The sequence below is a fragment of the Lepus europaeus genome, chromosome 15 (genome assembly GCF_033115175.1).
Source record: "Lepus europaeus isolate LE1 chromosome 15, mLepTim1.pri, whole genome shotgun sequence".
NCBI lineage: Eukaryota > Metazoa > Chordata > Mammalia > Lagomorpha > Leporidae > Lepus > Lepus europaeus.
In genome coordinates this window covers 48,522,014-48,544,556 of record NC_084841.1, presented here as the reverse complement: position 1 = coordinate 48,544,556, position 22,543 = coordinate 48,522,014, and the positions used below count along the sequence as shown (strand labels likewise).

Sequence of the window (22,543 nt, the reverse complement as noted above, 5' to 3'; positions counted from 1 at the left end):
AATGGGATTACTAGGTATCTTGGCTCCTGAAAAGAAACAAACCAAAATAAAAAAAAAAAAAATCTGAAAGCAGAAAGCATCAACTTATGTTTCAATGTTGGATTCATGAGACCGGTGTCCTTCCTCTGACACAGGGTTAATAAGTTTTAGATAGACTCAGATACTTATCTGAATGTACCGCTCCTTTTTTTTTTTTTAAGATTTATTCATGTATTTATTTATTTGAAAGGAAGAGTTACAGAGAGGTAGAGGCAGAAAGAAAAAGAGAGAGAGAGAGAGAGTCTTCTATCTGCTGGTTCACTCCCCAAATGGCTGTAACAGTCGGTGCTGTGCTGATCCGAAGCCAGAAGCCAGGAGCTTCTTCCGGGTCTCCCATGCGGATGCAGGGGCCCAAGGACTTGGACCATCTTCTACTGCTTTCCTAGGCCATAGCAGAGAGGGGGATTGGAAGTGGAGCAGCTGGGACTCCCAGTGCCCATAGGGGATGCCGGAACTGCAGGCAGCAGCTTTACCCACTATACCACAGTACAGGGCCCAACTCTCCTTTTGAAATTAAAACAAGGATCAGATCATAATAAAGGAATGTGGGTGTCACCATCCAAACCCTTACCACCTCCTGACACAATGTAATCTGATATCAATTCAAAATTCTACCAACAGTAGAGCAAACCAGGGCATAACAGTGGGGCAAAGGTGTCTAAGAGAAGAGTGTGGTGTGTGTGAAGCATAGCCAGTGGACACGAATAAACAGCGAAAACTTGCATGCATGGCTCAGTTTAAAAGGTTTCTTTGGTTTGATGAAATAGAATGTGTTCTAAAAGTCAATATAGATGGGGCCAGTGTTGTGGCATGGTGGGTAAAACTGCCTTTCAAATAAATAAATAAAGTTTTAAAAAGATTCATTTATTTGAAAGAATTACACAGAGAGAGAGGGAGAGGGAAAGAGATCTTCCATATCTGCTGGTTCACTCCCCAAACAGCTACAATGCCGGAGTTGGGCCATTCAGAAGCCAGGAGCCAGGAACTTCCTCTGGCTCTCCTTTGTGGATGCAGGGGCCCTGGGCTACCCTCTGCTGCTTTCCCAGGTGCATCAGCAGGGAGCTGGATTGGAAGTGGAGCAGCTGGGATGCCGATGCTGCAGGCAGTGACTTTACCCATTACACCATGGCTCCAGCCCTATAAATCAATCTTAAAAGAAAAAAAAGTCAGTACAAAGGCAGGTGTTGTGGCATAGCTGGTTAAGATTCCCCTTGTGACAAGGACATTCCATATTGAATTTGAATCAACTTGAGTTTGAATCCACTTCTGATGCAGCTCCTTGCTAGCGCACCTGGGAAAGAAGCAGTAGAAAACGGCCTAAGTACTTGGGCTCCTGCCACACAAGTGGGAGGCCTGGATGCAATTTCAGGCTCCTGGCTTCAGCCTGGCCCAGATCTGGCTGTTGCAGCCGAGTGGGAAGTGAACCAGCAATGGAAGATTCTCTCTCACTCTGCTTTTTCAAATACATAAATACATCTTTAAAGAAAAAATACAGATGGGGTCAGCACTGTGGCATAGTGGGTAAGGCTGCTGCCTGCAGTGCCAGCATCCCATATGGGCGCTAGTTGGAGACCCAGGTGCTCCACTTCCGATCCAGCTCTCTGCTATGGCCTGGGAAAGCAGTGGAGGATGGCCCAAGTCCTTGGGCCCCTGCACCTGCATGGGAAGACCTGGAGGAAGCTCCTGGCTCCTGGCTTTGGATCGGCACAGCTCTGACCATTGTGGCCAATTGGGGAGTGAGGCAGTGGATGGAAGACCTCTCTCTGCCTCTCCTTCTCTGTGTAACTTTAACTTTAAAATAAATAAATAAATCTTTAAAAAAAAAAGGAAAAGAAAAAATTTAGCTAATTTTCAAGATTTTCCCAGGCTCACTGAAACCTGAGTACAAGTCACCAAAACACTCAGAGACCAAACACAGGCTTCCCTCATTGTTTCCAAACACATCAAGTTGTTATGGGCTAGGAGCGGGCCTAAGTTAATTTTCCAGGTTCTTGCCTTTTACTTAGAGAAGAATTCTAAATACACGGCATGCAGTATGATAAACTTCATTTACAAAGTGAGACAAATAGACAGGCCCATTAGGGCTTTTTAAAGGAAGAATGGTGCCAAAGAAAAGGAATTATCATACCCTGCTCTGCTCGACCTGACTCCACGAGGAGAGACAGCTTCTATTCTTCCTAGCTTTTATATGAGCTTAGAAAAACAGAAGTGTTTTGTGGTACCACCCCTACTTCCCGGGTAAGAGGAGGTACTTCTTGGGGAGGGTCCCCTGATTGACAGGTAGATGAACATGGCAACAAAGAGCGACAGAGGTGCAGCTTCCAGCTCATGAACTTAAAATGATCTAAGCAGTCCTATGTCAAAGTCAGCCACACGTGGCAATGCATTTAGGTATTCAAGGGCCACCTGCTACCTGATGTTTACTCTGAGGCTTTGAGCTTAACAGATCTGAAACTGAAATGTCCCCTTCCTCTGCCTTGTGCTTGGCGTCCCCCACATTCGCTGCCCAAGCTACAGGCTTCCACCCACACAGACTCCACAGGCCAGAGCCGGGAGGCTGCATGGGCCTTTGTGTGTCAGAAGCAGTCACAGCCTCATCTCGCTGCCTCCATCCCTACAAGAGCATTCCAACGGGGGCTGCAGCCCCGAAACACTCTCCACCCTTGTGGAGTCTGTTCTTGCCCTATTTGAATGGGGGTATAGCCTCTCCCTGCCTCATCTCTAACACCGTGCATCCGTGCATCTTGCTGCTCCCTAGCCTGGATGTCCATGTCCCTGGGTTCTTGCCGAGGGAGAGAGTGAGAGATACCGATCTTCCACGATGGGACCTGACATTTTCTCTGTGTAGGCTGTTTCCTCTTCTGTGCTTCTTGTAGCACCTGTAGCAACTCCATTAGAAAACTTGCCTGCCATAGGGGTTTGTTTTTTTTTTTTCTTGACAGAGCCAGACAGTGAGAGAGACAGGGAGAAAGGTCTTCCTTCCGTTGGTTCACCCACAAATGACCACTATGGTCGGCGCCGCGCCGATCCGAATCCAGGAGCCAGGTGCTTCTTCCTGGTCTCCCTTGGGGTGCAGGGGCCCAAGCACTTGGACCATCCTCCACTGCCTTCCTGGGCCTCAGCAGAGAGCTGGACTGGAAGAGGAGCAACCGGGACAGAATCTGGCACCCATGTGGGATGCTGGCGCCACAGGCGGAGGATTAACCAAGTGAGCCACGGCGCAGGCCCAGCCATAGGTTTTTAAACACTGTCTCCTTACCAACAAAGAGTGAGCTCCAGGTGCTGGTCCATGTTACAGCTCCGGCACCTGGGCCTCAGCAAGTGACGAATACATCAATCGGTCTGTGCCAGATCAGTGATTCCACCCACTGGAATTACATGTGGACCTTTTAAAAATACTGAGGCCCCCTCCAACCAAATCAAACTGGATTTCTGGGGATAAAGCCCAGGCCCTGGTGAGTAACTAGGATTCGAACACTGTTTAAACTCCCCAGGTGATTCTAACGTACAACCAGACTGGAAAACCATGGTGCTTTATCCAGAAAACAGGAAACTTGAGGGTCTTGGTGATTTTTTTTTTAAGGACACTGTATTAGTTATCCATGGCTGACTAGCAAATGACTCCCAAATTTAGCCGCTTCAAACAACCAGCACTTCTCTTTCACAGTCAGGAACCTGGGCTCCTTGAGCTGGATCCTCTGGCACAGGGTTTCTCGAAAGAGTAAACTCATGGGAGGAGGACAGCTTTGCATCCAGGTTCACCCCTGTGGCCACGTGACGGCCAGAAGCCTTCTTCTGTCCCCTGCCTTTCGTGAGGGCAGCCTAAGGTATGGCCCTGGCTTCTATAAGAGACAGCACGTGGGAGAACAAGAGGGTCGGCAAGACGGAAGCTAAGGTTGTTCTGTGACCTAATCATTTTTTTTTAAAGATTTATTTTTTGTTTTATTTGAAAAGAGAGTTACAGAGAGAGGTAGAGACAGAGAAAGAGAGGTCTTCCCTCCACTGATTCACTCCTCAGATGGCTACAACGGCCAGAGCTGCACTGATCTGAAGCCAGGAGCTTCTTCCGGGTCTCTCATGCGGGTGCAGGGGCCCAAGGACTTGGGCCATCTTCTACTGCTTTCCCAGGCCATAGCAGAGAACTGGATCAGAAGAGGAGCAGCCGGGACTAGAACTGGTGCCTATATGGGATGCCGGCGCCTCAGGCCAGGGCATTAACCCACTGCGATACAGCACCGGCCCCTGTAACCTAATCTTGAAAGTGCCGCCCCATCACTTTTGCCATGCTGTATGCATCAAAAGCGTGTTATTAGCGCCAGGCCACACTCGACGGGAAAGGATAATGAAGTACAAGGGCTCCCATACCAGGAAGTCAGCATCCTTGGGGGCTGCCATGGAGGCTGCCTACCACAAACTCAGCTTAAAAAGTAACCCACCTGAAAGGGGTCCCAACTGCACTATGTTAACATTAGGCATATGCTTATCAACCATTTCCTGGTGCAGGTACGCCTTGATAAAGATGAACTGAAAGTAAGCTGACAGGTGCAGTTACTAATAATAAATTTATGTTTTCTGATTATCTATCTATAGATGCCTTAATTTAGGGTCATTTAGACAAGATAATATTCAGGAAGATCTGCTTACATAACAGCAGCCTTCACCTGGCCTTACAAATTAGGTCAATGTGCTTTTCAAAGATTAAAAATGTCCTTCCTTCTTTCCCCTAACATTTTCTTGGTTATACAGGCTCACAGAACATAGGCCAGATACTTTAAGGACTCAACATAAAATTTTTGTAAAGAGCAGGTAACAGCAAATCTAAAGGCAAAATACCAGGAAAAAACAGGCAAGTTAATTTACTTATATCAAGCTGATGAGAGTAATAACCTTCAAGTTTATCTTTCATTTTATAGGGAAAAGCCACTGTATTGGATAGCACTGAACACCGATGTCAATAACCATATTTAATCCTTCCTCAAAGACCCTGCCAATACAAAAGAATTCATCCATCCTTGAACTATTTACTATTTAATGCTAAGATGGTAAGTTAAAATGGTTTAACAATATTTAACAAAACTACACAAAGTACTAAAAGCAAAAAGAACCACTTAGGAAGTCACAAATAACTTTAAGAAATAATCCTTAAAAAATTTATTTGAGGTGGGGGCGGAGGGGGGAGAGAGAGAGAGAGAGAGAGGAGAGCGATCCCCTCTGCTAGTTCATTCCTTAAGTACCTGCAAAGGCCAGAGACAGGCTGGAGCCAGGATGGAAGCCAAGGTTGTTCTGTAATAGATTTCTTAACCAGAAGGCTAAATGCCCACTCCAGAGGTCTGATGTTGGTAACACATTTACACAAAATCCTAAACTCTGAATTTATATTCCAATGACAAAATGCTATCTCCTAGGAGTTAATTCAATTTCAGCGCAGACAGAAAGCAGTAACTTTCAGATTCAGTGCTTTTTTTTCTTTTTAGACATATTGATTTATCTGAAAGTCAGAATTAGAGAGAGAGAGAGAGAGATTTTCCATCTGCTGGTTCATTCCCCAGATGGCCCCGATGGCCAGGACTGGGCCAGACCAAAGCCAAGAGCCAGGAGTTTCTTCTAGGTCTCCTACATGGGTACAGGGGCCCAACAACTTGGGCCATCTTCTGCTGCTTTCCCAGGCCATTAGCAGAGAGCTGGATATAAGTGGAGCAACTGGGACTCAAACCAGTACCCATACGGAATTCCAGCATCACAGGCGGCAGCTTTACTCACTATGGAGTTATCTCTGATAGAACCTTTTTCCTTGAATCATTTCTTAAACATTTGTTTAAACATATTTGTAGTTTATAAAACCAGATGTGATTTTTAAAAGGGTTTAACCATAATGCAAGGTTATAAAAAATGTAACTTAGAATTGTGCTTTAAGTGCTTTATGCATGTGCAAAAATGACTTACGAGCAATCTATTGTACTTTGCTTTTAAAAAAAAAATTGAACAGCACCACTGGGGGAAATTTGCCCTTTCCTTCAGCTGAGGTGGCAATTCTTAGTGACATGATTATAATCACTAAGACCTGGAAGATAAAGCCATGATCAGCTTCTGTTACCCAACATAAACAATTCTGTATCAAACACTGTTAGTTAAGGTAGGATCAAAACCAGGAACCTAAAAACTATTGAATCTCTACAGCTCTTTAACGAGCCCCTGAGCCATCCAGTCCTCAGGGTTATTTAGGGGGTAAGTTTGAATTTATCAACATTACTTAAAAGAGGGCATTTCAGCTGCCAAACTCAAAGATGAGTGGAAACAGACGGGTCACCTAAAAATCTATCAAGTTTTCTTTTTACAGTAATATGAGTCAGCAATTCTAAAATTACATTCTGTGTATTCTAGCCTTGAGCAAATGAATAAATATTTTGAGGATAATGGCAGTCAGGTTTCTTTCCGTTGAGAGAGTTACAAATACAGCAAAGGGGAAGACTAGAAAGTAGTGTTAGACTAGAATGGAAGGTATCACTACGAACTTGTGGGTTTTAATGGGAGTGAATGTAGATATTTGGGTATGTCTCTATCTGCATATTGTCTCTCTGCAAGCAATGACATATGAGGAGCCATGGTCCCAGAATACCCTTCTTCATGGAAGGGAATCAAGGCCCCTTGGAGAAGTGTTTGATTTCAGCACTGGAGTAGGGAGTGTATAATATGAGCCTGGAACATCTTACACTAAAAACAAAGGGTTCAAAGGATGATGAGGACACAAAAGAAAGACAGACATCCTGGGGCTTCCACTAGTCAAATCTGAGATTAGAATATCAAAATAAATAATGGATTTTAATTTGTTGACTAACAGGCCATTCTGTTATTCTAAATAATGAAAAGAATGAATGGAAGGAGAAGGAAAATACTTTCTTTCAGTGGAATATCAATTATTAACATGTCATAATAAGTATTGATGGAATGATTGAGTTAGTCAATCATTTACTCAAAGACTGGCAGGGGCAGGTTGAAGGGCCCCATGGTCCTGTGCTCTGTCTCTCTGGAGAGTCCAGTGACATGCCAAGGGCTGTTTCTCACCAGGCATACAATTCTCTGCTGCAGATCACATTGCCTTGCTCCAAAATCTCAGGGACTTGAGTTGGTGATTTTCCCACTGGACTAACCACCACTCCCACACTGCATCTTTCCCCTCACTGACATCCCAGACTCCCTAAGAACTGCCCAAGTATCAAGGCTGCTTGCACTGAAGCCTGCGACAGAGCTCTTTCTTGCTCTGGACAACACTTCATGTGACTTGGTATATAAACTGGAAGTGAAGGTTTATAAACTCTTAGTTGAAGAATGAGTTGCCTCTAAAACCCAAAGAAACCTACCAAGCACTATGATGTAACCATTTGTCTTTGACTTTGGAGAGGGTATCAGGACAATTCTGAGCTCTGGGACTCTAAAAACTTCCCTGAAGTGGCCTGGTCTCTAAATCTTCGTAGAGCTTCCCTCCCACCCTCTGGAGTATATGTTATCACACTAGGGCCTTTAGCATCATAACCATCTCTGGTTCATTCTGTCAATGAGTAAGATGTCATCAATAAAATGTGTCAGTGTGGTGTTGTGAGAGATACCACATGGTCCAGAGCCTTCATATTATAAGTATGGGTGGCACTGTAAACATAACCCTGAGGCCAGAGCTCAATCTACATGAGTATCATTGTCTGAAGTTGACCTCTTCTGAACCTCTTCCAATTGGAATGGAATACAATGCCTCTGCCATCTCAGTGATTGCACAGTCTCTATCCCAGGCCTTATTAATCTGCTCTAGCAATGAGTCCAGCAAAGCAGCTGAGATCAGAGTTATTACTTGGTTAAGTCAGCGGTAGTCTATAGTCATTCTCCAGGATCCATCTATTTCTTCAGGGATCTGCCTTGCAAATTAAAGAGGTAGGATTGGGACCACCACCTCTCCATCCTTTGGGTCTTAAATGGTTGTACTAATCTCTACTATTCCCCCAGGATACACTAATGTGTCTGATTTACTCTCTTGGCAGGAGTGGGAGGCAGTTCTGGAGTGTTCCATTTGGTTCTCTCCACTATGACAATTCTTAATCTACAGACCCGAGCACCCTTAAAATCCAATCCCAATAGTACTCTTCTGTTTCCTGCCAATATATGTCAGCATATCACAGCTGTGATATGCCGGAAATTTAACCCTAGATATTGGTTTGGCAGTCAGGAAAGAAAGGGGAGGGGAAAGCTGGAAGAAAGGACTATTGCCTGTGCAAGAGGCTTCTGCATCTTGCAGCATGGCACACAGGCTAGTGAGACCACAGGGTCCAGAGAGCAGCACCGGGCATTTGTTCAGATGCTGCTGCCCCATGTTCAGGACCCTAGGATTCTCCACTTCCATATTATCAGGCTTAACTGAGTGAAACAGTCAATGACCAGATGGCTCCGGAGTCTGTAACTCAACTGACTCTCTCCTTCCACTAGAGGCGACAAAGGGCTCTTTATAATTATCATGGAGCCTCTCAGGCTGCTTGTTAAACTGCTTGTTAACAGCCATGTTTCTCCTCTTTCTTCTGCAGGGCTTCAAATTAGCAGTGACTGACCAACATTGCTGTCTTGTAGGCATTATTCCCTATGAACTTACAAATACCTGAATCATCACAGCTAACAAAGTATTTTGCTCCCTTGGGATAATGTCCCAGGCCAACACTAGTGAAATGAAGCAATTAAGGTGCAACCTTATGCCACAGACTAGCAGTGCTCCACTAACCAACCTTCTTGGTCCATCCGATAGTGGATGGGCCTGTCCCAATTGTACCACCCCAGAAGCAGAGCACAAGATGGGATTAAATGTGCAAGATTTTTTAATTAGGGGAAACATGAGAAAAGATGAGTAAAAAGCTCGGAAAGACTGGGTGGACCACCACATGAAAATGCAGGCTGACCCCAAGTGTAAGAGGGAAAGATAGAAGTGGGTGGAAGCATCCAAGACTGCCATGTGGACTAAGAAATTCTTGGCAGAGGAAAGGGGTAGTCCTTAAGCCTAAGCTACCTACCAGAGAAATCTTGAGACTCCTGGAAACAGGCCTGTCTTAAGTCACTGAGACGTGACAAGGTTTTGGTTTGAATATAGCAATAGATTTCAGAGCACAGCAGCCAGGCCCTTGCTCAATAAAGCTTTGAGGAGCTGAAGGTGTATGAGGTGCATTCTCATAGCAGCTGCATCATCCTAGCAAGGGGCAGAATGGGATTCAGTGCAGCTACCTTGGTTCCAGGGTCTATGCTCTCAACAACTGCACTAGAGGCATCTCTTGGAATAGCAGAGGCCTGAGTCCTCTGTGGTGTTGAAGATTTACATGGAGGTTAGGTCAGACTAGTAAGAATTATCAAGCTCCTTTAAGGAGTCTGAACTTGACCCACAGATAATAAGTGGAGGGCAGGAGAAGGGACACATCACAGATTAATGTATATGAGTATATGCCCTATGCATTGTATACACACATGAATAATTTATAGGCCCATATGTAGCTTTAGTTTCCTGTGGTATAAAAGGGCTTAGCAGATTCGAAAACAGATGCAATCAAAGTAATTCCTGGACTGTACAGATAGTAAGATGTGTTACCATGCATATATGTTAAGGTGGTGATGACAATACATTCATATCTTTTAAAAATTTTAAAAAAGAAGGGCCCAGACAAATCCATTTTCTATTATACCCTTCATAAAAATCTTACTGTACTACAAGGCCTTCAAAGTTTATTTAATTTTTACCATTTCATTATTAGAATTAAAAACTATTTTCTACTGCAAAGGAATTCTGTGCAGTTAGGCTGTGTTAAATGCACATTTATAGGCTGACTGAGGAACTTATTCACTATTTATAGCAGTACTTCCATGAGAATCTGTGTAAGCTCCCAACAGTTAATTCACAAACGAATTCTACAGCATAAAACCTTTTTATTATAAAAGAGAATTTACATGTTTGCTTATTAATTAGTGTTACAAGAAACAGGTATGATTAATACTATTTCATGGATATGAGAACACAGGCATAGAACTACTAAATGATTTCCTTGGTCTACATAATGAGATCAAATGTGAAAAGAGAACTAGCAACTAAATCAGATTCTTCTACACCTATAGTCATCAACAGCAACTCTATAAGGGCAGTATAGTCCCACAACAGTATACTAAACCTGGAGATGGAAAAGATCTCAAGAGAACACTGGTCCAACTTTCTGTCTAAAGGCAGGTTAATTATTTGCTTTACAGAGACTGGAAACTTAGTGCATTAAGGTAAAATCTATAAAGGTAGGAAAACTCTAAATTCAAAGTCTCCAGAAACTCATCACATTCACCACTGTTACTTATTACATTTTGAGACGACATATGTGAATCAGAATGGAGTTTTTGAATTTCAGACTGTTTCACTTCCTGACTTTAATCAGGAAGCCTAAAAACATAAACTGTAAACTCAGCAAAACCAAGAATTTGGGACCAGGATGTTTGTAAGTGATGATTTAGGGAACTCTATTTATAGCCTGGTACCAGTAAATTTTTGGTCACTTAAATTTTTTTTTAAATTAACTTTATTTGAAAGGCGCGCGCGCACACACACACACACTCTTCTACCCGCTGGTTCACTTACCAAAAGATCACAATGGCCCAGGCCAGGCCACGTGGAAACCAAAAGCCAGGCAGCCTGGTCTTCCATGTGGGTGGCAGAAACCCAATTACTTGAGCTACTATTTGTTGCCACCCAGTGCATTAGCAGGAGAGTGCACTGGAATGGAGGAGATGGTACTTGAACCAGGTACTCAGATACGAAATGCAGGGACCCCAACAGGCGTCTTATGCACTGTGCCAAATCCCTGGCCTTTTTGTTCACTTTTATATTTAGATTTCAAACATACACATTAGACTCCAAAGGCTATTAGGACCAGCTTTTAGAATCAGATTAGCTTTTAGTTGGATAACATTCCAACTGACTTTCTATGTTCCATAGTTCTGAATGAGAACTAAAGGTTCTTTGTGGTTATAACACTGATTTTAAAACAAATCTAACACCTGGGATCACTGGACAAATTTCCCTAGTCAGTAAGTACTTGTTACAATTCAGGGGTCAGAGTCTCATTCTACCTGTAAGCAACCTATACCCTTCTTATTTCACAAAGGACTTAAGGTACGTTACTGCACAAACACATACACTAATGATACAGGGTATGTGTTTTAGGAAAAACAATTTTTTAAAAAAAATTTATTTATTCACTTGAGAGGCAGAGTTACAGAGAGAGGGACAGACAGAGAGAAACATTTTCATCCACTGGTTCACTCCCCAAATGGCTACAATGGCCAGTGTTGGGCTGATCCAAAGCCATGAGCCAGGAACTTCTTCTGGGTCTCCCATGTGGGTACAAGGGCCCAAGCACTTGGGCCATCTTCCATGAGGAGCAGCCGCGATAACAAACTGGTGCCCATATAGGATGCTGGCACTGCAGGCAAAGGCTTAGCCTACTAAGCCACAGCACCGGCACCTAGGCAAAACAATTTAAAAAGAAATGCAAGGCTGGCGCTGTGGCTCAATAGGCTAATCCTCCGCCTTGCGGCGCCAGCACACTGGGTTCTAGTCCCGGTCGGGGTGCCGGATTCTGTCCCGGTTGCCCCTCTTCCAGGGCAGCTCTCTGCTATGGCCCTGGAAGGCAGTGGAGGATGGCCCAAGTGCTTGGGCCCTGCACCCACATGGGAGACCAGGAGAAGCACCTGGCTCCTGGCTTTGGACCAGTGAGATGCGCCGGCCGCAGCGGCCATTGGAGGGTGAACCAATGGCAAAAAGGAAGACCTTTCTCTCTGTCTCTCTCTCTCACTATCCACTCTGCCTGTCAAAAAAAAAAAAAAAAAAAAAAAAAGAAAGAAAAAAGAAAGAAAAAGAAATGCAAGTACGCAGGTTAAGATGGATGGTAAACAGGAACTTCCAATTTGGCTCTTCAGCTTCCTGACAGTCAAATGAGAGAATCTAAACTCTCACCATCAAAAAGTGGCTCCCAAAACTTTTCTTAGAACCACATTCTAAAATATCTTACATGGGTTCTTATCTAAAGAACACTATATGGCACAGAGGGTAATGTCCCTGCCAATACCATACACAGCAAATGCAGTTCAAAACTTTTTAAAAATTACTTCAAGCAGCTTGCTTGGGTGAAGGCAGAAGGCTCAAATTAAAAAGCTTGGTGAAGGTGATGATTCTAAGGCTTGCTTTTGCAATACAGAGTTTTGACACTCAAGGCTTTGTACGTGAGTTAGTTTTCCCAGTGGGACAGCCACTCTCACTTGATGGGCAGGAGAACCCAGCACAGAAATAAAAGGTGACTTCACATAGCTAACACAACATCGTTTAGGACAGGCCCAGCATTTGAGAATCTGTGTTCAGCAAGAAGTCTGCCTCTCACAACCTGACTGCAGCTCAGAGCTTCAGAAGGCTTTGCTGGACATGTTATCCTTCACAAGGGTACCTTCCAACTACATGGAATTAGCTGCTGCGTGTGCATGTACAGTGCTTTCTGGAGATGAAGCAGAATAAATGCAAATGCTTCACAGTTTTAAAAATGCAGGAATACAGGACAGGCATTGTGGTGCCCCTACATCCCACATCGGAGAGCCCAGAATCGAGTCTCACCTCCACTTCTGACCCAGCTTTCAGCTAATATGCCTGAGAGGCAGCAAAGGACTGCCGAGTAGTTGAGTTCCTGCTACCCAGATGCAGTTCCTACTTCCTGGCTTCAGCCTGGCCAAGCCTCAGTTGTTGTTACCATTTGGGGAATGAACCAGCAGCTGGTAAAATCTCTCTGTGTCTTTCCCTCTGTCATCCTGCCTTTCAAATAAATAAATAAATACTTTTTTAAAAGGTAGGTACCCGATTTTCAGCATTATATGAACAAAACCCTATAAGCTACCCAAAACAGCACATAATTGCCTGGATTGATTGTGCTCAAAAGACACTGAGTTGGTTCTAAAAGGCATGGACACAGACAAGGACAGCAAGGAACAATCAGGAGAAGCACCTGCTCTTTGAGTAGTTCTCTTGTAATCTGTACTGGGAATCATAAGTTTGGAGATTATCTAAGAGGCCATCCAGTCTGCATAAACACTCTTTCCCATTTTCAAAGATCTCTCTTGGGATCTTTAGTTAGCTTGTTTTATCTTATATCTTAGCACCTTCGGTCTAGGACTAATTCCTTTTATCTTATCAACAGACAAGATGAATCACTACTTTCCTGGAGATCCTTTTACATACTTAGAAATCATTAAGTAACTAGTCTTTTCTCATGAACAAGATAACCACAATTGTTTTATCCTCCCCCTAAATGTCCTATGTATTAATCCTTAGACTGTGTCTTACTGAGGCATCTCTTATCACTTTAGACCTCCTTCCACAGTTTGGTATTCTAAGCTTCCAGATACCCAGGTGTAGTCATCAGCTTTTTGTCACTAGAACTAAAATACTTGAGAGGAGCTATTAGGAAGGAAGCTTATTTGGCTTACAGTTTTTGGAGATTCAGAGGCCAAGATCATCAGTGGCTCCCCTGGTTTAGGCATCTAGTGAGGCTGGAGAATGGCAAAAGAAAAAATCACATGGAGAGCCGGAAACAGAGCGAGAATGCTGGGCTGAACGTGCTTCACACAAATGTTCCCCCTCCTGAGAACTAACTTCTGAGGGCACACCCTCAGTGACCATAATTGGATCAAGTCTCCCATTAACCATTCACATAAGAACTTGGGGATCAAGCTCCCAACACATTGGCCTTTGGGAAACACTAAAAGATGCTTATGGTTATTATCTAAACTATAACACCAGGATTTAACTGATTTCATGGTTCATTTAACAATAACAATTTAATTTTTAAGGATAATGCTATACCTTGAAATCAATTATTTAAAACAATGTTCTAGGTATTGAGGAAACTAATCTCATATAGTTTTAGTGGAACAAATAGACAATAAACCAGCAAAGAAGAGAGAACCTAGATTGAAGTAAGAACTTTGAAAAAAAAAAAAAGTAATAGTCGTGGAGAAGGTAGCACTTGATCTGAAACTTTTAGGCAGCCATCACATCATCCCACCCTCGTGCAAAGACATGGAAAGAATGTTCCAAGCAATTTTTTGTTAAAGAAGACCTAACGAGTTATTAGGCTATGCACTTAGATGCATTTCTTTTGAATTATATAACCTTGCACTGCTCCCTACTCAATCTTCTTTTTTTTGAAGAAAATCTTTTATTTATCATGACATGAAATTGACATGACATCCTATTAGAATCTAACCAGGATAAATAATACTGTTATAAAATTTGTACTTCTCAGATCCATTTCAAGGAAAATATTATATAGCACAGCTCTTTTTAATCTTATGGATGGATTTCAGTAAACCCTTTTTATGCTAAATAAAGAGGCAACTATAAAATCTGTATAACAACAACCTGCAGGTTTAGGACCTTTTGGTTAAACATTAAGAACCACATCCCTGGGGCCTGCACTGTGGTGTAGAAGGATAAACCTCTACCTGCAGTGCTGGTATTTCATATGGGCGGCAGTTAGAGTCCTGGCTGCTCCACTTCTGATGCAGTTCCCTGCTGATGTGCCTGGGAGGGCAGTGGAGGATGGCCCAAGTGCTTGGGCCCCTGCACTTATGTGGGAGACCTGGAAGAAGCTCCTGGTTCCTGGCTTTGGCCTGGCCCAACTCCAGCTCCAGCCACTGAAGCCATTTGAGGAGTTAGCCAGCGGATGGAAGATCGATCTCTTTCTCTTGCACCTTCTCTCTCTGTATCTCTGCCTTTCAAATAAACGAATAACAAAAAAGAACCACATCTCTATTTTAGCTATAATTTAAAGTGCACCTTTTTCATTGATAAGGCAACTGCTTGCTCTGGGTGCAAAGGTAATTTGCAATTTTTTTCTTAAAGTAATAGATTAAGGAACTTAATTCATCAAGACTCAGATGAATTTCCTTACCTAATTGTGTTATCTTTTGGAGCAAAAACACTCTTTTGTTTTTTTGTATATAGAGAGGCAAATATGCAGCACAGCTGATGGAATCTTCTAATTCAAATTAAACACAGGGAGTGAATTATTATCAGGAATGTTTGAAAAAGTTCCAGCTTTTAAAACAAGGCTTCTGAAATTATTTCTCAAAACTAGCTATTTTCATATATACTTTTAAAAATATATATATTTATTTACCTTATTTGAAAGGCAGAGTTACAGAGAGGCAGGGGGAGAGGGGGCAGGTCTTCCATCCGCTGTTTCACTCCTCAGATGGCTGCAACAGCCAGGGCTGTGCTGATCCAAAGCCAGGAGCCAGGAGCTTCTACCAGGTCCTCCACTTGGGTGCTGGGGCCCAAGGACTTGGGCCATCCTCCACTGCTTTCCAGGCCACAGCAGAGAGCTGGATCGGAAGTGGAGCAGCTGGGACTCGAACCAACACCCATATGGGATGACAATACTGCAGGTGGCAGCTTTACCTGCTACGCCACAGTGCCAGCCCCTTCATATATACTTGATAACATATGTAACCTGTATTTTTAGCAAGTTCTTCCATCAACTATACTTTGCCCTCAATAACGGTTAGAATTTCATTTCACTTTCTGCATATAAAACACCTTTAGATAAGTTTCATTCTCACTGAACAGTTGTTTTCATTCATGTGCCTGTGCAATTTGAGCTTACACATATATACACTTGCATACAATGTACACACACATAAGTTAACTTTTTACCATTAGAATACAACTAGACACTAAAAGATGAACTCCGAGAGACAGCTGGATCTTTCTTTGGAAACCTCACCTGGGTGGACACGGGTAGGTACGATTTGCCAAGGGATGTGCTGAGGCTGTAGTAGGCCTGCTGGTCATCTGTGAGTCTAGGGTTGCCAGGCCTCACCACCACACGTGCATGTTGGCTTCCTTGGCAACACTGGCCTCCAGAGGAGCTTGTCAGAAATAAGATTTTGGGGCTGGTGCTGTGGCATAGGAGGTAAAGCCACTGCTTGCAGTGTTGCCATCCCATATGGGTGCCGGTTTAGGTCCCAGCTGCTCCACTTCCAATCCAGCTCTCTGCTATGGCCTGGGAGAGCAGTGGAAGATGACCCAAGTCCTTGGGCCCCTGCACCTACGTGGGACAAAGCTCCTGGCTCCTGGTTCCTGGCTTTGGATTGGCTCAGTTCCAGCCATAGTGCCCATTTGGGGAGTGAACCAGCAGATGGAAGATCTTTCTCTCTCTTTCTCTCTCTCTCTCTCTCTGCCTCTTTCTAACTCTGCCTTTCAAATAAAAAAAAATCTTTAAAAAACAAAAAGAAACAAGATTGTTGTTGGCTGAGCTCCCAATGCTGTCTGCAGTCTTTCGGTAACTCTCTCTCTGCTTTGGTCCAATCTTGGTATCAAAGTGACCATTAACAAACTCAATAATATCACCCTCTGATATTCTGATATCAAATAACCATTTCTGTGGCTCCATACTCCCTGAAGAACACATAGACCCCGTCAGCCCAGCCTCTCCCCACTTCCTGAGCCCTGGAACCGTATCTGCCAAGAACCCTACTTCCGTGTGCGCAGCTGTGAATGATGCCCTCCACGTGTGGCCCTGCGGCTGTTTGCACGCGTGGTCTTCCCGTGCAGAGACGTCTAGCAGCACAGCCTGGATCGTGTGCTGGATGTCATTCACCCCGTTCCCAGATGCCTCCAGGTGGGTGTCCTCTTCAGCCTGGGTCCTCAAAAGACTGACTTCCTGCTGGCACTCCTCCTCTTCCAAGCATGTCTGCAGATACTCGTTAGCATTTTCTGTGATGTAAGGAAGTAAAAGGTCCTTCGATACCTGACAAGTTCACAGTGACTCTGGCGGGCACTGAAAGCAGGACCATTTCGCTACCTATTTCGGGAGTCAACCTACAGGTACCAAGGGCTGAGGGGGGGCGTTGCTACGCCCCCAGGACAGCCCTGGGCTTCCCACCAGTCCAGCAACAATCTTGGGGCCAGTGGTAGCGCACAGCCTACGGGGAAGGAGGGAGGTCACTTCTGAGAACCTGAAGTGGGAGAAGGCAGCCGCCCAGAGGCCCTGACCTCCAATCTTCTGGTTCTTATTTTGAAGACATTCTCTCTTTCAGAAACTTTTCATTATCTCCTTAACTGGCCATAACTTGAAGAAGCAGGCCTTCTAATGTGAACAAGCATTTCCTGATAGTATTAGATCTTATTTAATTTTGGGAGTGTGTATGCCGAATAACATTTAGTAATGGTTAAAAATAAATAACAGTTATTGAAAAACATTCTTTTGTCTAACTGGATAGGCCTGCATGAGTTTTCCAGAAACTAATTTGGTGATCCTCTGCAAGTACAGCAGGCTGAAAGGAAATGGGCAGAGCTATGACTGATTCAGAAGGGGAGGTGAACAGGAATGACCCACTGATGTGCTGGCCTAATAGTAGAGAAAAGGCAAAACAAGGAAGTTAGAGGTTGACAGGTCACGTGTGTTGGACGAAGTAGCCTTCGACTGGCAAGGTTGCGGAAAAACCTCCCCAGCACTGGCTCTTTGAGACATGCTGCCACCACCTGGGCAACAGGCAGTTAGGAAGCATGGAGGGATTTTAGTTGTTATTACTGCGTAACCATTATACAATCAAAAAACATACTTTCATTTTACAAAATTTGCATTTTTGATCGAGTATGTGAACATTAAAGAAGAGGAAGGATTTTGTCTGTATGTGTTTAGAATAGTCTAACTTTTTAGGTCTCTAGTTCCTGCTCTGTGGCTTTGGTCTCAGGATTTTAGCATGACGTTCAGTACCTGGTACATAGTAAAGACTCATTAAATAGCTTTAAAAAAAAATCGGGTGGATGGTGAACATGCTTGTATCCCATGCTGGCGTGCCTGAGTTCCTCACCCATCGCTGGGTCCCGATTCCAGCTTCCTGTTAATGCAGTCCCTGGGAGGCAGTGGTGATGGTTCAAGTAAGTGGGTTCCTGCTAACCACATGGGAGACCTGGACTGTGGCCCAGGCTCCTGGCTTTGTACTACTGTCCCCACTATTGTGGGCATCTAGGGAGTGAACCACTGGATGGGAGCTCTGCCTGTCTCTCAAATAAATGAACATTTAAAAAATTCTTGACTATCCTCTTTGAAATAGTAATAAAATTAATTTTTAAAATCATATAAGTATACCTGAAGTTGGGTTACTCACAAAATGCCCACAATAACTAGGGCTGAGCAGGGCTGAAGCTAGGAACCAGGATTTAATGTTTCTCCTACATGGGTGGTAGAGACTCAAGTACTTTAGCCATCACCTGCTGGCTCCCAGGATACACATTAGCAGGGAGCTAATTCCAAAGTAGAGGTGGGACTGAAACCCATGCACTGCAATACAGGATGCAGGTGTCCTAAGTGCATCTTAACTCTTGCGCCGAACACTTGCTCCTAACACTAGCCCCTAAATTGGTATTCTGAAAGATAGTTAAGACAGAATAGAAACCTGATTAAGGATCTGTTGAAAGAAGACCTAAAGAAAACTGGCAATGCTGTTTCTTCTAAATATCTTACTATGCTGCTGTCAGAAAAATGGCCGAGTCTGTTCAATTTGTAGGTTTTTAAAAGCTGGAAAGCCACTAGAGATCACCCAGTGTGCAGAAGAGGAAACAGGCTCCGAGTGATGCAGCAGAAAATTCAGGCTATTACTGAGACAGGATCCGTGAACTTCAGCCCTCAAGTTCAGACTCACAGCAGAAAGCAGCCCTTGGTATTCGTTCCTGGGTTTGTAGCCTGCTCTGTAACTAGACGCTAGATCAGTGAAATTCGATGGTTGAAGACACGGGCTAGATTGCAGGCACAGACCTACCTACAGAGGTTTCCGACTTGTGTGCCTTTTCTCCCTGCCTGGGACTCCTAAGCTTTTAACCTGAGATGTTCCACAACAATTCCTGGGAGAAAGTGATTGGAAAGATTGTCTATTCAGGATTCAAAGTGGCCTCTGGAACAAACGGTGTTCAAATAATAAATTCAGATCCCTTGCTGGATCACTGCTTGGGTGTTTAAAAAAAATCCAGATACTTCTAAGCGAGTAAAGTTTTCGGTGCACACAATCCTGTGACTGAGTCTGCTTTTTTCTGGCTACCACAGGTACAGGCGAGGTCTAAGCAGGCAGACTTTGAAACCATCATCCAGGTTTTCAAACAAGAATGAGTAAGACAACTGCTGGTAATACAACATGCAAACATTAACATATGCCCAAGGAACAGTATTTTAGATCGTTACATTATCTGCCAAAAGCCTGTTCCTTGGTAAATAATAGTTACTGTTGTTATACCTAAACTAGTTATACATGTCACAGCTTGCTTCTCAAAGAACATGCTATGGTCTTTCAAGAATAAAAACCTGCTTTGTTTGGCACACAACAGCGAAGAGGTCTTGCAACATTTGCCAGAGGTAATCAAAGAGCAGCTCCGTGCAAGCAACAGCAAAATTTGGTCACCAACCAAAGCAGAGCTAAGCTTTCAGTTCCTGAAGATTAGAAGACAATATTAACTCACCCTTTCTGCTTGTTGACTTTCGCATCGCTTTATTTGTGTATTGAAAGAACAAGTACCTCTGTGGGAACTCCATGCCCTGGCAGTTTAATTATTTATCAAGTTTACTTTGGACAAGTATCGATCATTCTTTTGTGAAATGAGTGAAGTTCTTAAATTAAAAACAAACAAACAACAGAAAGCCGTTTTCACACAGCATGGCTGCATTTCCCCTTAAGGACAAGGTTCAGGAGATCCCTCACGGCTCAGCGGCTGCTTTGTCTGTCTACGTGAGGACTTCGCGATCGTCCAACCACGAGAACGGGCCGCTTCTCGATCAGCTCGCCAGCATCCGTCAGGGGACCATCGCCTGGACTCGGCGGTTTGTGAGGGCCGGGGACCAACTCCCTCCCCGCCGCCGCTCTGGGGTCCGGGGTCCGGGCCTCCCGCGGCCGGAGACCTCACGCACCCGGGACCCTCCGACTCTGCGGCTTCAGCAGCAGAGGGTGCTGCTCCCCCGGCCGACCTCGCGGGCAGAGGCGGAAGACCCTATAGTTTTGGACCCGCTCCTCCAGGCCTGAGGCCGCGCACCCCTTGGTGCCCGGCAGGCGGCCTGCGCGTCGGGCTGTGGTCCCCGCGGGGAGTCCCCGCGCCGCCTCACCTGCCGCTCCCCGGAAATCTCGGCGCCGCCCTCCCTCCCCTCCGCGGCCTCGAAGTCCAGGTCCCGGGACCCAGAGAGCCACCGCGCAGCCGGAACTGGCCCCCGCACCTCCTCACGCCCAGGTCCCGGCAGGGCCCGTCTGTGGGCGGGACGCGAGGGCCGCGGCTTCCGTCTTCCTGCTTCCGGCCGGGCGGTGAGTGGGGAGCGCGAGTCCGAGCCCCCGGCGCGATGTAGTGGAGCCTGGTGGCGGCCGTGGCCGTGGGGTTGTCCCCGTGCGGAGCGGGCGTCGCAAGGTGTGGCGGGGTCGACCGCGGGTCCCCGGGATTGCTGGGCCGTGCGAGCCCCGCCCGGGCCGCGGCGGGTCTGGGAAGCCTGCGTTTTGCAGGCCCTGGGGCAGCGGAGAACGTGGCCCCCGATAGGGTAAGGAAGGAGGAAAGGACAAAGGAGTAAGTGCGGGTGGCGGCCCAGGGGCCCGCACCCCCTGACCTCGTGGGGTGCCTGGCAGGGCTGGTGGCGAGAGGAAGCCCCGCCGACCAGTTTGCGGGGGACGGAGACGAGACAGGCGCCTAGGTCCGAGAGGAGGCACAGGGAGATGCGTGTGTGCCTTTTGGACAGTAGCTCGTTTTCCTCGTGTTCCCAGCTGCAACTTTTGCCCTAAGACGGGTCCTTGACTCCTGCTTCACCCCCTCTTTATTGCAGAGTTCTTTTGCTTATCTCTGAAACTTGAATTAGTTAACTCGTTGGCCTGGAGAAAGATCCATCCCAGAAGAGCCTGGTTCCGACTGTGTGGCGTAGGAAGTCTGGGCGCAAGGTATTTAATGAAGTGGGAGGATACCTGGGTGTGCTCTGGTTGAAAATCGATTTTCGTTGAAAATATGAAGAAACCATGGAAAGATATGAAAGTGGCAGTTGCCTTGAAGGGATGGGATTGCTGATGATTTTAAGTTCCTTTGGTCTTTCTCTTCCTAAAAAGGACCTGAATTGTACACCAAATAACCCTTGCTTGTAGCAGGTGCTTGAGTTGGTAATGATGTACCTAAATCCAGTGAATAATACTGTGGAACTTCTCACTACCAACTTTTTTTTTTTTTTTTTACTGTCATTGAACGTCATCGATAATTTTATTCTTGAAATAAGTAACTTGAAATACTTGATTTCCAGTAATAGGAATTTCTTAGAGGACATTGGCAGTTGTGGTAAACTCAAATAAAGGCAAGGTATTAAATGCTTATAATTGAGAAGCAATTTTACCGGTCAGTTTTAGGTTGCATATATAGAATTTAGTTTCCATTTAACACTTTATTACAAGTAGCTTGAAAGTTGCAACTTTAGTGCTTTTTCTTTTCTCTATTTTCAGCTCATCACCCGCACAGATTTCCCACATCTCAGAAGCAAGCATACAGTAGAACTAGAGGCGGTGACAAAAAAAAAACAAAACAAAAAAACAAAACCGAGATCATCTGAACTTGTAACTGGCTTACTGATGATCGCTGGGCAAAGTTAAGAGATCACCATTCAAGCATAAGGTAAGTAATGATTTTTTTTGTAATCCAAGCTGAAATGGTAAGTGGCTGTCTGTACACCCCATTTCCTACCCAGCTACTCTAATTCTCCATCTTGAATAGGAGTTGACACAAATGTGGAAGGTAGAGAAGCCTTTGGGGCAAAATAGGAAATGGCACTCAAGTCTACACCATCCTCACTTGCCAGACCCATCTTCCTTACCAACTCAGAAGGGAACAAAATGCATGGCACCTGCCATCATTGCTCTTCTCGTGGATTAAACTGTTTATTTCAGTGGAGATCTTCAAAGCTCAAAGGGCATAAAATAGCACATTATTTTTTGCTTATGCCTCTTGGTATATGAATGTGGATGTTATGATGGCTCTCTTAGCCTCTCTTCCACTCCTGGAAATGGCTATCCATTGCCTGCTTTTCACACGATTGATGATTGGTACTTTTGTTAATTAGTACTCAGTAGTACTAAGGATATGTTAATGAATGACAAACAGGACTCAGTTGTTTCCTGGAATGAGCTTGTAAAACTCAAGAACTTATAAAAGTCTGTTGCTAAATAAGGTTTGTCTTGAATATAGGAAGCATGTGAGAATGCATACTCTGTATGACAGACTCCAAGTGGGTTTTCCTTTTTACCTTCCATAACTTTGTATCTTTTAAGTGTCCCTGTTCTGGTTGTCTAGTCGAATTATTCTTCCTGGAGCTATCAGTCTTGGTTAAAATAGTACTAATTAGTCTTTAAAAATGAACTAAGGAATCATAATGAAATTCTGAGTTACCTGGTTATCAATTTG

At 44.6% G+C, this 22,543-nt stretch overlaps 2 protein-coding genes across 2 annotated transcripts in view; one reads left to right on the top strand and one right to left on the bottom strand.

The window, feature by feature from the left end:
* The window catches only part of LOC133774288 (enolase-phosphatase E1-like), a 66,246-nt gene extending 48,287 nt beyond the window's left edge, over positions 1-17,959 (bottom strand). Inside the window, exons 1-3 of the mRNA XM_062211935.1 lie at positions 17,943-17,959; positions 16,971-17,064; positions 16,377-16,889 (exon numbers count right to left, since the gene is read on the bottom strand). Coding sequence (XP_062067919.1) covers positions 16,377-16,889; positions 16,971-17,064; positions 17,943-17,959 — 624 coding nt within the window. The remainder of the gene's footprint in view (positions 1-16,376; positions 16,890-16,970; positions 17,065-17,942) is intronic.
* Positions 17,960-18,717: 758 nt separating this feature from the next.
* LOC133774287 (serine/threonine-protein kinase LMTK3-like) lies at positions 18,718-21,681 on the top strand. The gene is made up of 5 exons (XM_062211934.1): positions 18,718-18,804; positions 19,642-19,708; positions 19,810-20,424; positions 20,931-21,042; positions 21,589-21,681. Exons 1-5 carry the CDS (start codon positions 18,718-18,720, stop codon positions 21,635-21,637), a joined length of 930 nt encoding a protein of 309 aa, XP_062067918.1. The 3' UTR covers positions 21,638-21,681.
* The last annotated feature ends 862 nt before the right edge of the window (positions 21,682-22,543 follow it).